Source organism: Carettochelys insculpta, chromosome 6, assembly GCF_033958435.1.
Source record: "Carettochelys insculpta isolate YL-2023 chromosome 6, ASM3395843v1, whole genome shotgun sequence".
Taxonomy (NCBI): domain Eukaryota; kingdom Metazoa; phylum Chordata; order Testudines; family Carettochelyidae; genus Carettochelys; species Carettochelys insculpta.
The window spans coordinates 43,063,318-43,077,569 of record NC_134142.1 but is presented as its reverse complement, the minus strand read 5'-3'; the positions used below and the strand labels follow the sequence as shown (position 1 = coordinate 43,077,569).

Below are 14,252 nucleotides of genomic sequence, written 5' to 3'. Positions count from 1 at the left end.
CAAGTCTATGTTGCATTCATGTGTTGGGGGATGTTTTTTGTTCTTTGCCTCCAACTGGCAGCTCTTTCAATAAGAGTTAAAGGGAAATAAATTCCTATTGAAAGAGAGCTTCTTGGACTTGTGTGTCCAAGCCCTTTTCACTCTTTGCGGTGTGATTTGCCAGGAACTCTGCAAACTTAGGTGGCCTCCCTTGGTATGCCAAAGACTTAGACAGCTTGGCAAATCTTTCAGTGATCTAGAATGACTTTATGGTGCTACCCAGTAACCTGCTCCCCTCTCTTCCTCAGCAGGGGCAGGATGAGGAGAGGCCCAGTTATTGGAAGAGCCCGGTAAGTGGCGATTTAAATAAAGAATTTCTGCATTTGAAGGGCTTTATCATTAGTTTATACTGCTGTGGGATCAGATCACAGAACCCAGATCAGCAGCTAGGAGTCCTCACATTCATCCTGCCATGAGTAGGTGGATTTCTAAGAGGGAAACCTGACAGACTGAAGATACCCCATTTCTCAGATCCATCTCTGTAAAGTCAAACCTGTGAACAACCCATTGCCCTGATCTTTGAGAGCGAAGATTTAAGGAATGGGGATTGGGCCTTCTTCTGTTATACTTGCTTCTGTGAGACTCATGGCATATGGAAGGGTTTCTGTTGCCCATGACTGGACCTTCTCAGGTGATACAGAATGGTACTGACTGTTCCTCTGTAAGGGTTGAGTTTTACAGACCTTAAATATCCCTGTTTCTTTTTTGATCCCAAGAGTGGGGGAAACAAGTAGGAAGCTCTGTGGATCCTATAGGAACATTCACAGATGCTTTCTGCTGGAGTGCTTTCATCTGGGTTTCTGTCTCCGTTCCTGTCACGTTCCTGTCTCCCCACAGCGCAGTGCAGTGCCTCAGGAATTTTGCTTAGATTGGGGCATGACTTGCACAAGACTTGGCACTTTGTCCACCTGAATCATGTTAAAATTCTGGGTTCTAATTTAAGTACACTTATGAACAAACTATCCACATAACCAATTTAAGTTCAGATCTTCTACCCCAGTCCCTTGAATAGCTTTTTACTTCTAGTGTCCATCACAGTGCTTCCTACTATTCTGCTTAGAGCAGGTACCATTTAAGGAGTTTCTTGAAGTGTTACCAGCTCACCTATGGGCTGCAGAGTCCATGGAGGTTTGTTGATGGAAATATCAACTTTGTTGGGTCTTACCTTGCCTGGACCTCCCCACCTAGATGGTTTGGGGTGATACTATCCCATAGTCTGTGCAAGTCTCTGAAAAACCCTTTCCCTCGAACATGATGTGGACTTTACCAAGTGCAAGGTTAGGTTGGACTTCCTCCCTCCTCCCCCACAAATAACAAGCAGATACTAAAATGTAGACTATAATGGGGAAGACAAGTTGATTGAGGCTGCGGTCTGTATTGTGCTTCCTTAGAGCAGTTCTTAATGGGGCAGTGGATCTTGGGCTGGAAGCTGTGGATTCTAATCCTGAACTTCGTGCTGCACTGTATGAGAGGAAGCTCCTGTCTCTCGAAGTACGGAAGCGCAGACAGTGTCATGTCAAGATGAGAGCAGCACGGGCAAGACCGCCAGGTATTTATGGCTAGGATTCTGGATGGCAAATGTGTAAAGCCAGGCTTATGAGGAGTGTATGTCACTGATTCCCAAAGGCAAAGGGCTATGAGAGACATAGTACAAGTGTTACGGGGTTCTTTTGGCCCTGGGGATCATGCTCTGAAGGTATTGATTGGTCTGTATTGATTGATTTGTCTGTATTGATTTTTCACTCTCTTCTGATTCTGAACAGCCTTTCTCTAATATGCCACCCCCTCCACAGTTCACGTGCATATACTCTTGTTGTGTGGGTAAAGTTGTTTCTGAAGGTGCATTCATGGCCTTTTTCTGAGATCAAGAAGTGTCCATGAAAGCACATGTGCCTACTGCTTCCTGTCACCCTCTACAAGGGGCTTGAAAGCCAGCAGTGTTCCAGCCTGGATCTCAAACATGGTGCCAGCTAAGCCCAGGGAACCAGGGGGAAATCGGCTCATTGGTGCTCATAGTGGAAAGAATGAGGCCTTGTGTACACTAGCACTTACGTCAGCAAAACTTTTGCTGCTGATGGGTATGTAAAAATGCCCCCTGAGTGATAAGTTTTCTGACATAAATACTTGTGCACAGTACTGTGTCAGCAGACACAGTGTGGGCAGTATGTTGGTGCACATGAGAGTCATCAAAGGCAAGGAAATCTAGGCTAACCTCGTAACCCAGAGATCAGGTAATGTATTTGCCACAGAGGCTGGATATGATCCTAGACAAATCAATTCTTCTGTTTTTACATTACAGAGGAGGAAATGGAGGATAGTAACTTTCAGTTACCGAAATGGGAAGAGGCATTTATAAGTTGCTTTGGTATCCTCAGGCGGAAAGCTCCAGTGAAAAAAGAAGTACAGGGGTGGAGACTGGACAGCTTTTGGACTTAGAGTGGCAAAGAGTGTGGGCATAAACAAAAGGGTGATAAGAGGTTTTTGTTTCTGTTTTTTTTTTTTCCATTATCATTGTTGGTTTCCTTCTCATTTTAGGGACTTCCAAGCTAACAGAGATTCCTCCAAAGTCAAACACAGACAGTGGGGAAGAAGAGGAGGCACGTGAGGATGAAGAAGTAGAGGCAACTAAGGATGAAACTGCTGCCTCTCTTATGGACATGCAGGTAAAATGCAAGCCAGAGCTATCAGAGAAGATGGAAGCTGTCTGCCGAGAGAACTTGCAGAAGGATCCTGAATGGAAAGGTGGAGGCAGAGGAGCAGAGCTACTTCTCCAAGTGGAGCCAGGGCCTCGATTTAATCTGTTGCAGATTCTGCAGGAGAATGGGAATCTAAGGTAAGAGGTTTTAGGCAGATTATTTTGGTATTCATGGCGGTTAGTATCAATGAGTGCAAAGGGTCTGGGAGCTCTGAGTAAGTTGTGAACCCCCTCTTGCAAGCTGAGACAACTGGTCTCCTGGTGTAATGGTCAGCCCTGAGGGCTCTGAATCCTCCAACCTGAAACCACATTTCAGTGGGGCCTCCTGGTGCTACACTGGCTTGCATCATAGGCCTGGAGCTTTGTATAGGCTGCTTCCATCTCTTTCCTTAGGGTGGGCTTTTCTCTGGAGCTGCAGTGGCATCTGCAAGTTGAGACAGGAAGGTGGTAGAGCCCTATAACAAATGTGCTGAGATTTTGTTCAACTGCAGACAGCACTGACATGTAGTTTACACAAAATGGAGACAAATGCAGGAGCTTTTACCATATCCATCCTAGAAAGTGTAACTCCAGCATTGCACACTGGGACCTAAAGTCTCTATGGACTGTTTTCTAAAAGGGGTGGCTATGAGCTGCACTTTGGCTACTCTAGCCTTCCAAATGCCTCTGATTTGATGCAAGGTATCTGCTGTTGAACACATGAAGGTTTACAGTCCATTATCTCTTCTGTTTATCATTGTACTTTATTGTACATTAATTCAGCAAATGAAGAGTGAGAATGGAATTCCCCTGTTCTTCCCACCTCTCATAAAAATAAACTTCCCATTCTTGTGCTTTTGTTCTGGAAGTGAATGTTTCTAAGGATTTGTCCACATGGTATGCTACTGCACAGCAATGCCAGCGTGTGAGTATACAGTACACCAGCTTGTGGTGTGGTAACATCCCTTTGGACACTCCTACAGCACAGTGAAAGGCTAAGCTATGCTCTGGATCTATCGGTGAGCTGCATTCTGAGACTTCACTGTACTTCAGAAGTGTCCACGTGTGAACTTACTGTGCTATAGATTCATTCTGTAGCTTTCTGTGCAAATAACTCCTGACTTTGGGAATAGCCACTGAAATGGGAGTCTGAAGTATCCTGAGAGCAAGACAGAAGTGTTTTGAGGGTAATGAGGCATTGAGAGATCTGATTGTCCATTCTTGTGGGTGGAGTGTGCTTTCGTGCTTGGATGTACTATTTGCTAAAAGGGTGGGGTTTAAGAAAGTTTGGGAACTCTCCAGCTTGGGGCCTGCTAGATAGGAAGGTAAACACTCTTCTGGATAAGTGGAGGAGACAGAATATCAATCTGGGTTTGGGGTGGGGGGCACATTATAAGGGATGGGGGGAGAAGATCCCCTTTCTAAATTAGGGAGCATTATGAGTGTTGGGATGACTCTCCGTCTTCTGGATAAAAGGTGTTTTCATGTTTGTTATATCTTATGCAAAATTGTCCAAGGTTTCACTGACCCCAGTGTGACCTACCTCTTCTTTCTAATTTTAGTTTCTGTAAGGCTGGGAGGCCTCAGGAAATATCAGGAGGAATTGGGTTCCTAAATTATCTTGCTATGACTGAGACATGTGCTGCCATGGTGTCTGTAATGGGTGAATTTGGAAACAGGTTTTTAAGACAGACACAGCAGTGCTGACCTCACCCACTGACATGCAGGGCAGCCAAGTCCTGCTAAGCATGTAGGCTTCTGTCAGGAATTGCTGGCAGATTCCTACTCAGCACCCAGCCCCAATGGGATTCCCCTGGAGCAGCTAAGGAGCTGCACACAGTGTAAGGCGTGCAGTGGCTTCATGTGCAAGGATTGTGTTGGACCCTGCCTCGTCTGCTTTGTCACTAATGAAAACCTTGGCTGCCAGGTCAGCAGGCTGAGAAACTGAAATAATCAAAATCTCGTCTGAAAGAAGAGGTGCAGATGTTCCTTAGTTTCTTTCTAAGCAGCATTGATGTGTGGTGACAATTATAGGGATGTTATACTCCTCGCTGTGTGATCCCCCGGGGAATCACCAGCAGAAGTTGTCTGCCTCTACTTTTGAGGTGTCTGAATGTTTTTTTCTTCTGGCTCTCATGCACAGGACAGAGATTGCAGGAACTAATGTAACATTCTATCTCCAGTGCTTGTACTCTGGACTAAGAGGAGTTCCCAGGTTCTGTGTTCTGGAACCAGGATATAGTCAAAAAGCTATCAATAAGTTGTTCTCTAATTCTAGCAGGAAGGAATTGTAGAGATTTTATTGCAAGATGTTTTGATGAGAGTTAAATCCTGGACAGAATTCAAAGTCTTCTCATGCCTAGGTTAGACCCAGGGAGATGTGGTGGGAAAAAGGGTTTATTGTTTAATATCTAGGTCAGGGAGCCATAAAAGTTGTTCTGTGTTGTGGAGTTCATTGCAAGATAGAGACCAAGCTGTCTTTTAGCTAAAGCAAGCCCTTGAGAGAACCTAACTGAGAGGTGTCAGCCTGACCCTGCTATGAACTCAAACTTTTGTGGTTCTCTCTCCATTCATCTTTAGTCAAATGCAGTGGTCCATGCTGGTGCCGCTGCTATTTAGTATGATTTATATAGTATTAGAAGGATGTACCACTGCACTTTGTAGACACGTGTGGGAGGGAGGCAAGGCTCCTGAACTGAGGAGCCTGATATAGGATCAGAGGCCCCAGCAGGAGCAGAAGTTAACCCAGCATAGTGATGAGGCCTATATAAGTACTTAGAAGTCAAGAGTGGGAGGAGGAGGACCATAGGTGGGATGTCCCTATACTTCAGGTAAGTGTTCAAACAAACAAACAAAGTATAAAGCGGGTGAGAGGAGACCAGAAATCTCTTCAGAGAAATTGGAGGTGAGAAGCTGGGTCCACTCAGGGCTGACAGAAGGTGTAAAGACTAGGCTGCAAATGGATGGAGTTGAGCAAAGTCTTAGGCAGTTGTTTTTCTTAAAATGTGTTCATGAAAATGACTATACCTGTAGAAGAGTGAGATTGAAACTGTCCCACCCCAGTCCTGTACCCTCAGTCACCTTGATTCACTTCCACAGCTCCCTTATGTGTTTGGACAATTGCATAGTATGCTTTGCTTATTGTTCCTCTCTCTTTGAGTTGTACCTAGCTCAGTGAAGTCTGGCTTGTAACTTTCAGGTGGTTGGGGGAAAGCTCATTTTCACAAATGTTGTTCCATTATTTTATGGAGGATTCATCTAGATAGGGAGAGGTCCCCTTTCTCACCCAATAAGAACAGCAGGGCTTTATTTACAGTTCTGTCATTGTGACAGAGCCCTTCAGGTTAGCATGTGGTCATGCATGCTGTGTTCAAAATTGTCATGAAGAAAGAGCACCAGGGGAAGTTCAGGGTGGGCTGGGAATATTTTGCTCATCTGGTGCATGCATGGTTGACCTCCTGTCTGAGCTGATAAAGACGTGGGAAAGGAAGGAGGGCACTCCATCCCCAAAAGCTGTCTTTGCTCAGAGAATCCTTGTCTGTTCCCTGCAGTATCCTCTAGCGCTTCTGCCCCAACCTGATAGAGTGAAGGTACATTAAGAATAAATTTAGGGGCAAAGAAGCCCGCTTTCTTCTCATTCCTGGATGCTTCTGCATATCAGAGGACTTTGGTGACTGTAATTAGGACAATAAGCAATACAGTTGGGGGCTGTTTGCTCTGTGTTGCTGTATATCTGACCATTGTCTTGGCTTCCACAGCAAAGTGCAGGCTCGCAGGGCTTTCTCTGCCTATCTGCATCGTGTTCAGCTGCGTCTGATGAAGGAAGTGGGGGAACAGAGCCACAATGCTGCATGGGCTGCTAAGGAGGATGAGCAAATGGTAAGAAGCCGTGTTGAGCAAGAGGAGCCTGTCTGGGAATTGTCCTGAGAGAGTTGAGACCAATTCTCACCCTCAGAAAAACAAAGTTAGAAAACTCTTGGTTCCTGAAATTGTGCACACATCTCTACCTCTGTTCAGCAACTGGTACCAGAGTCATAGCATGCAATCCAGGTAGAAGCGCTGACTGACCTCCAAGTAAAATTAGTGCAGACAGCTCTTAGTGAACTGGGCGTGGTTGACACTTGGTCCAGCTCTGTCTCCTGTTACCTGCATTCCTACCTCTGAATGTACCTGCTGTTGAATTCCTATTCTCTTTCCAGACTTGATCTGATATGTCTTGCCAGTGCCTGGATTTTCCAGTCAAATCACAAAGAGACCAGTGGCTTCCTATAGAAACAGAATGCTTGGATCTGTTGAAATTGGGTGTCTGGCTTATCAGTGTTCTCCATATGCAATCTCTGCAGGTAGCTGCACCTTGTAGGATCTTCTGTTTTCTCTATTCAGAGATGAAAGAAAAAAGTTTCTCTCTAATATTGAATGTCCTTTGATTTCCTCAGATAATACACTCAGAGGGGTAGCCATGTCAGTCTGTGGCTTCACAAATAAAAAGCAGTCCTGTAGCACCTTAAAGACTAATACATTTATTAGGTAATGAGCTTTTGTGAGTAAGACCAGTTGGTAAGACCAGTTCTGCCCAAGAAAGCTCATTACCTAATAACTTTCTTAGTCTTTAAGGTGCTTCAGGATGGCTTGTTATCAGAAAATACAATGAAGGCTCCCAATCTGAATTTGCCACTTTAAGGAGCTCAGCAAGCCCAATGTCACTGCTCTTACCCTCCTGAAAGACAGCATCAGACCATATGCAGGGCTTTTTGCAAACTCAAATGGGCTCTTCCTAAAGGCAGGCTCTGGGGAAACAGCCAGAGCAGCTTGAAGATAAAAACTAAGTGTCAGGAATAATCAGTCGGCTCAGTGGAAAATGTTATCCCTGCTCTTTCCAAGTGGAAAATTTAAACAGGCTTTTTTAGATTCACTTTGTCTGCTGTGCTGTGAAAAATGTTTAAAATAACAGATCAAACCAGTCTAATTTAATGGCAGAGAGAGGCGAGCTGTGAAATCCAATGCTCTGGCTGTGAGGCAGCTCATTTCTGCACTAGCACGGCATCTAACCAAAAACAAATCCAGAGGGGAGACAAAAAGGATTCAGACCTGAACACTCACAATAGGTGCCTTGCTTTGGTGCCTGACTTGCTGTATATCTTCCCCATCAGAGATGGTATGAGGTGGTTGACTTTGCAGGGATTGGTTGGAGTGAGTACTTGACCAAAATTCATGTAGGGGGTGCAGAGATCGGGAATTGTTTTCTGAACAGAGGTTGTATCTGATCACTGGGGTAGCAGGAGATGTGTGCCCAAAGAACCCAAGATCCTTCTCCATTATGGTAGGAGGATAGGAGTGTGTTTTGTCATTTCATCCCTGGACTCCTTTTACATCATACTTTTGACAGTGCCCTCTATAAAGTGTGTTTTCTCACTAGGAACCCTCCATTATCAATGTTACTTGGTTTTTCCACATCTGTTTGTCTGCCACACTCCCTTAGACATATATTCCTAAAGTACTCTGATCCCTGTACCAGTCCAGGAATCAATGCACAGTACTTTGAGTGCTTGCTCATGTCCATTCAATATTAGGTGTGTGTGCTTGTCACATGCACCAGTGCTGGAAGCTTTTTCCTCAGCAGTATCCATAGGAAACTGGCTCTAGCAAGCCCTGAAGTGGCACACACTTGCTGCAGTATAAAGGGCAACTCTTTCTCTCTCCCCCAACCCCCAGTTTCTTTTTGCTGCCAGTGCTGGAACATTCTGCTGCTTCATTTAAAATTGTCTTATTCTCCATTCAAAGAAAGTCAATAGAACTTAGAGGCCATGTCTACACTTACTAAAAACTTCGAAGTGGTCATGCTAATGGCCAAATTGAAGAATACTAATGAGGTGCTGATGCACATTCAGTGCCTCATTAGCATGCTGCCAGCCACAGCACTTCGAGAGTGCTGCAGCCAGGGGCATGCTAATGAGGCGCTGAATATACATTTCAGTGCCTCTTTAGTATTCTTCGATTTGGCCATTAGCATGGCCGTTTCGATGTTTTGAATAAGTGTAGACATGGCCAGAGTATAGGTGTAGGTCAGTGGTGGGAAACCTGCTGCATGCAGCCCATCAGGGTTTTGTGTGTGGATTAAAAGATATTTTGTTTATCACTGTCCATGCACATGGTTGCCAGATTCTGCTGGTTTCCATCAGCATAGTTTTTTCCCTGTCAGTATCATTAGAGTGACACACATGTAAAGCAAGACCGTGTGAAATGAAGTGCATGCTGATTGCACACTGCATTGACTGTGAGAGCTGTATGCTTCTTCTGCATTCAATCATAACACTGCTATAGTCCAGTTAGCACACTGTACAAATTGTAGGACACAAGTGCAATTATCAAAACTCCCCTATATCAGGATATCGACTTCATTCTGGCAATCTTGCACTCCACTGTGGTGAAAGGAAGGCCAATCCTGAGGACCATTCACTATCTTAGGTTGCTCATTGCTGTTGTGGATGTTAGTGAGTTAGTTACCCTTAGTAGAAGGTTTTTTTTTTTAAAGTTCTTAGTCCTGAACAAGACTCATTTGGAGGATGGGGGCATGCCCTGATCTCCAGGCTTTAAGACATGTGATCACTGCAAATGACTGATGCCTATTAGAGATAGCATACCAGCTGTCTAAAATGCTTATGTAAGTGGCATAAAGTGACAAGTGTTGTATGTGCAAGTCCTTTAAAATTAGGATAAAGAAGGAGCATAACATTCATGTGAGAGTATTCCTAAAAGAGTCAGTACTCATACTGGCACTGGAGCAGCAGTCTAACTCTGCGTCGAGTACCACAGCCTCCATGCGCAACACTCCACTGGCACCATCTACAAGATGGCACCAATTTCCCTCTGCAACTCTGGCCAAAAAGCCCCAAAAGACTGTGAAGGAAAGTGTTCCTTCTTCTTTAAGTGATTGTTCATGGGCTTTCCAATGTAGGTACATGTGCACTCACACGCATGCACAATAGCTGGAAAATTTTTCCAGCAGCCACTGGGTTGGAGCAAGTCTCAGTCCCCGGTGCCTCACAACCTTATTTCATGTGTGGCTTTGCAGGCCACCCTGGGTGCTCCCTGGAGTGGTGGTGATATAGCGCCCAGTATAGGTGCTGCCCACCCTGCTGCTCGCTCACTTTCTTCTTGCTGCAATGTCGGTTGCTGGAACTCTCTGCACTCATGCAAGCAATCTTCTTTGTTAGCTGGTAGCTGTTACATCTTATCTGTAAATAGTTCTAAGTAGGTGTTATAGTTCCATTGTTATTAGAGCCGATCACCACTGTTAATTGGGATTTTGCTCCCCCTCCATGAGGCCTTGGTACCCGAGCATGCCGAGGTCTCCAGCCTTCAAAGTCTGCATCAACTGTGGGAAGTGCATGCTGAAAAGTGATCCTCATTTTTCCAGCCTGAAGTGTCTGGGAGAGAATCATTAGTGAGACTGCTGCCCTCTCTGTAAGAACTTCAAGCTGAGGACCTTGAAGGATAGAGCACAATGCCTCAAAGTATTGTTCATAGAGGCAGCTCTTCAACTTGAGACATCCCCATCCATGGGGCCAAGCACTTCTTCTGCCATGCGTAGTGCGCCGGCACCGATCTTGGCCACAGCATCGACGAAGGAGAAGGATCCGAGGCACTGTGGTCAAGGTCTAGTAGCTCAACCTTTTTGGAGACACAAGTCTCAGTCCCCGGTGCCTCGCAAAAAGAAAATGCACAATGGGCTGTTCTCCTGTGGCTTCCAAGTACAGGGAGAATTCCCAGGTAGCGTTGGGGGATGCGCACCATGAGTAGGGCACAGGTGGTCGATCTTCAGTGCTGGTCTGAAGGTCCAGCCCTTGCTCTCCACAGCTGCCTTTGATGCCGGAAGTGTTGCAGGCAGTGCAGAGCCTCCTTCAGATCACGGTGCCTTTCTCTCCTTCAAGGAGGAACATGTCCCTGGGGCAGGCACCTAGTTGTCCTCCACGCTGGCATAGCCACCCACAACTATAGCTTCACCAGTGACCACTGCACTGGTGTTGGCACTGTCCTATCTGGTGTTCATGCAGGCATCTTCAGGGCTGGCACCGCCTTGGTCTTTGGCCTTGGAGGTCTCGGGGTTGGAGTCTGACTCCTGTTTCTCCAGTTCCAGTAGGAGTAGGAGTGCTCGCTCCTCATCCAGAAAGGAGTTGACGGTCTGCTCAGGGTCATTGGTCATCACATTGGCAGCCAGCTCCTCAGGGACCATTTTGGACTCTGTGGATGTACCATTAGAACCAGCGGTAGTTCATTCACCCTCCATCCCAGGCTCCAGCGTTGGCGTTGGCATCAGGAGTTCTTCTAGTACCTTTCTTGGCACCGTCATCCTTTCTGGGAGCTCCTCCACAGGATGGTTTGCTGGAACAGCTACTTTTTACAGCACCGTCTTCATTGGCACCATCAGTCACCTTGGCACTGACACCCTTGGCGCTATTGTCATCTCTGGCTCCAGTGGTTTCAATGCCTTTTCCCTCGGTGCCATCCGCTTCGGCGCCACTCATGCTGGCACTGTTGCAGTCTGGTGGGTTCTCTTTGGCTTCTTTGGCAGCAGCTCCTCCTCTTGTGGTGTGGGAATCGGCACCACTTTCTGTGGGCTCAGGATCCCCTTGGGTCAGAGGGCAGATGCACTGGACCTTGCAGGTGCCACGGATGTGGGCTACCCTATGCAGATGGGTGCGTCCTCTTCATCTTCCCTGGACAAAGTGGTAGTGGAATCTTCTGCTGCCCTGGTCCTGGAGGACAGTAGGGCCCTCCAGGAGTTGCTCTGTTGGGTGGCCCAAAACCTAGGGATGCAGTCAGAGGAAGTGAAAGGCCCACTAGGATAGTGTTGCCTCTCATTAAAACTACCACTGAGACACCCCAGGTGATGTGGCAGACCCAAGTGTCAGCCTAGCACATGGCAAAGAAAAATGAGAGGAGATATTTTGTCCCCTCTTGTGCATGAACACCTCTTTACCCATCCTCCACCCGACTCCCTGGTTGTGGACATGGCTAACCAAAGGGAGAGATGGGTTCCAGTGGCCCTTGCCCAAAAACAGAAAGATGAAACACTTGTACCTTTATGGTAGTAAAGTTTATTCAACCGGGGTGGCTAAAGTTGTGCATATCAAATCAACAAGCCCTCCTGAGGAGATACTCCTTTAACACAGCTTCTTCCCTTACCAAGTTCACAGAGCTGATCCCCCACCATATGCCAAGCCTCAATTTATGGCCCTGGTGGAGGAGAACAACCTTATTTCATGTGTGGCTTTCCAGGCCACCCTGGATACTGCTGATACAGTGACAAGGGTCATGGCATTAGGTGTGGCCATGAGAAGAGGTGCATAGCATCAGGTCCCTGGCCTCCCTTACGAAGTACAGCAGACCATTCAGGACTTGTCCTTCAAGGGGCCATCCCTCTTTTCAGAGAAAACTGGTAACAGGTTCCATAGCCGTAAAGGCTCGAGGGCTACCCTGAAGTCCCTGGACCATCATACCCTTGTGACACACTGCTTTTCCCCTGGGCAATTCCCCCCAGCAGCCTAGGGGTCAGAATAGGCAGAGAGGCTGGAGCAGCAGGAGATGCTCTCATCAGCCCAACCAAGGCCAAGGGCAGCAGAAGCCCCCATCAGGGCCTAAGTCCAACTTTTGAAGATGTGGTCAAGAGCAATTGTTATAGATCCAGCAATCCCTATTTTTAACTTTTGCCCATCTCCATTCTACCATGCCTGGTGCCGTATAACATCGGACTGGTGGGTCCTTTGCACAGTTGAAAGGGGGTATGCTATCCAGTTCAGTTCTTTCCCCACTTTCAACCCTCCTTCCCCATGCCTCTTCAGTGATCCCTATCATGAGATTCTATTTAGGCAGGAGATTCAGTTGCTCCTTGATCAGGGGGCAATAAAGAAGGTTCCTCCAGATTTCAGAGGCCCAGGGTTGTATTCCTTTATTTCCTCATCCTGAAATCAAAAAGGGGAAATGGGACCCATCATGGACCTGTAGTCCAATCCGTACTTTGCCTATGACTGCAGATAGTGGTACAAGCCCTGGCCAGCTTCCGGTGCAGTTGATTCCTAAAGCTCTTCAAGCAGCTCAGGAGACCCTGAGCCTCCAGGTGCTGCCCATACTGGCTCTAGGGGTACCCTGGTCTGGGGAAGGCCCATGTTGAGACCTATCTGTGTGTCTCCACCTTAATGGTGCTACTCCTTATCAGAAGTGGTGTCCCACCATCGTTTGCCTGACTGAAGCTGTCATGCTACGCAGCTGGAGCATCAGGCTCAGCAGAGCCCTGTTTGATTCCTGAACTGATTGGCACACACCCTTGGGCGCACCTACTACCTGGGGTTAGTACTGGAGTTCTTGCCAACTCTCTCCAAAGGCCCAGTACTGACCATGTGACTGATCAGGAATCAGAGACCATGGAGTGCCAAGTCCTTATCACCCGTTTCCAGGAAGGAGATTGCCCTGTTCAGGAAGAGTTCTTAGGTCCTTCTGACAACTGTCCCATACTAGCTTACGGTCCTGTTTGACATTCAGGTACCAGTCAAGTATCAGGCTGCGTAGGTCTCCAGGTACCTGACACAGATGTCATCGGTCCCTGAGATCCTGACCAAGATGCTCCTCTTGCTTGGACATGTTGGCTGTGGGATGCAGTGACCAGTATCGCTCGGGCAAGAGCCCCTGCTCTGCCAAATCCTGGCTGCTCAGTACCAACAGAGAGAGGTTATCTGACTGTGGGAAAAGCCCCGGTACCTAAAGTGCAGGCCACATCTTCATCACCCCTGCTCCATGGCCCCAAGCTCAGTAACTGACACCATGGTATCCATGGAACCTGTGGGGTGGATCCAACCTTCCCAGGCCACTCAGTCAGTGTTGGGAGCTTTGGCAAGGCCAGCAGCCTTGGTATCCTGTCTCCCTTCAGTGCACGAGGCTTTAGGAAGTAGGGACTCTACACATCCTAGACTAGGGGTGCTCAAAGTTGGGGGACGTACCCCCTCGGGGTGTTTGTGAAATTTCAAAATGGAGAGTGCAGAGTGATCTCCCTTGCTGCCTGCCCTCCATGGCCTCCGCTGTCTCCCTGGGCCTCCACTGTCTCTCATCCCTCCTGCCTGTCCAGCCCCACCCCCTCCTTCCTGGCACAGCCACAGGCAAACAGAGCCGGCTGGCCTTGTGCAAGCAGCTGCAGCTCCACGTGAAACCTGAGCTTGCTGCCTGCAGCCATACCACACTACCTGGGGAAGCCAGGCAGAGGTCATCAGAAAGCTTCTAGTGAGCAGCTGTGACTCTCTGGCAGCAGTAAGGAAGGAGAGGGAGCCATGGATAAATGAGCTGCACTATTCCACTCCTGTCCTGCTCCGCACCACCCCCACTGATGGTCCCCTCAGCTGCAGGAGGGAGCCTTGAACTTTTCAGCCAACTTTGCTTGGGCTTCTCTGGATGCCCTGCAAGGAGATGCCCGGGGGGTGCAGGTGCAAGTACTGGGCATGGGTGTGTGTGTATATGGAAGGTGTGTGTAGAGCCTCAATCAGCAGGGGTT

General features: G+C 47.4%; 1 protein-coding gene across 6 annotated transcripts in view; it reads left to right on the top strand.

The window, feature by feature from the left end:
* Window positions 1-14,252, top strand: part of TTLL5 (tubulin tyrosine ligase like 5) — a 238,586-nt gene that overhangs the window by 65,624 nt on the left and 158,710 nt on the right. For 4 of the 6 annotated variants that reach the window (XR_012646125.1, XM_074998793.1, XM_074998791.1 and 1 more), the window contains exons 19-22: window positions 288-329; window positions 1,431-1,588; window positions 2,575-2,872; window positions 6,472-6,592. Coding sequence is in view for 5 of the 6 variants with exons in the window: in XM_074998793.1 (XP_074854894.1) it covers window positions 288-329; window positions 1,431-1,588; window positions 2,575-2,872; window positions 6,472-6,592 (619 nt within the window). In the remaining variant the exon portion in view is untranslated. The remainder of the gene's footprint in view (window positions 1-287; window positions 330-1,430; window positions 1,589-2,574; window positions 2,873-6,471; window positions 6,593-14,252) is intronic. The other 2 variants (XM_074998790.1, XM_074998792.1) reach the window with 1 other exon arrangement.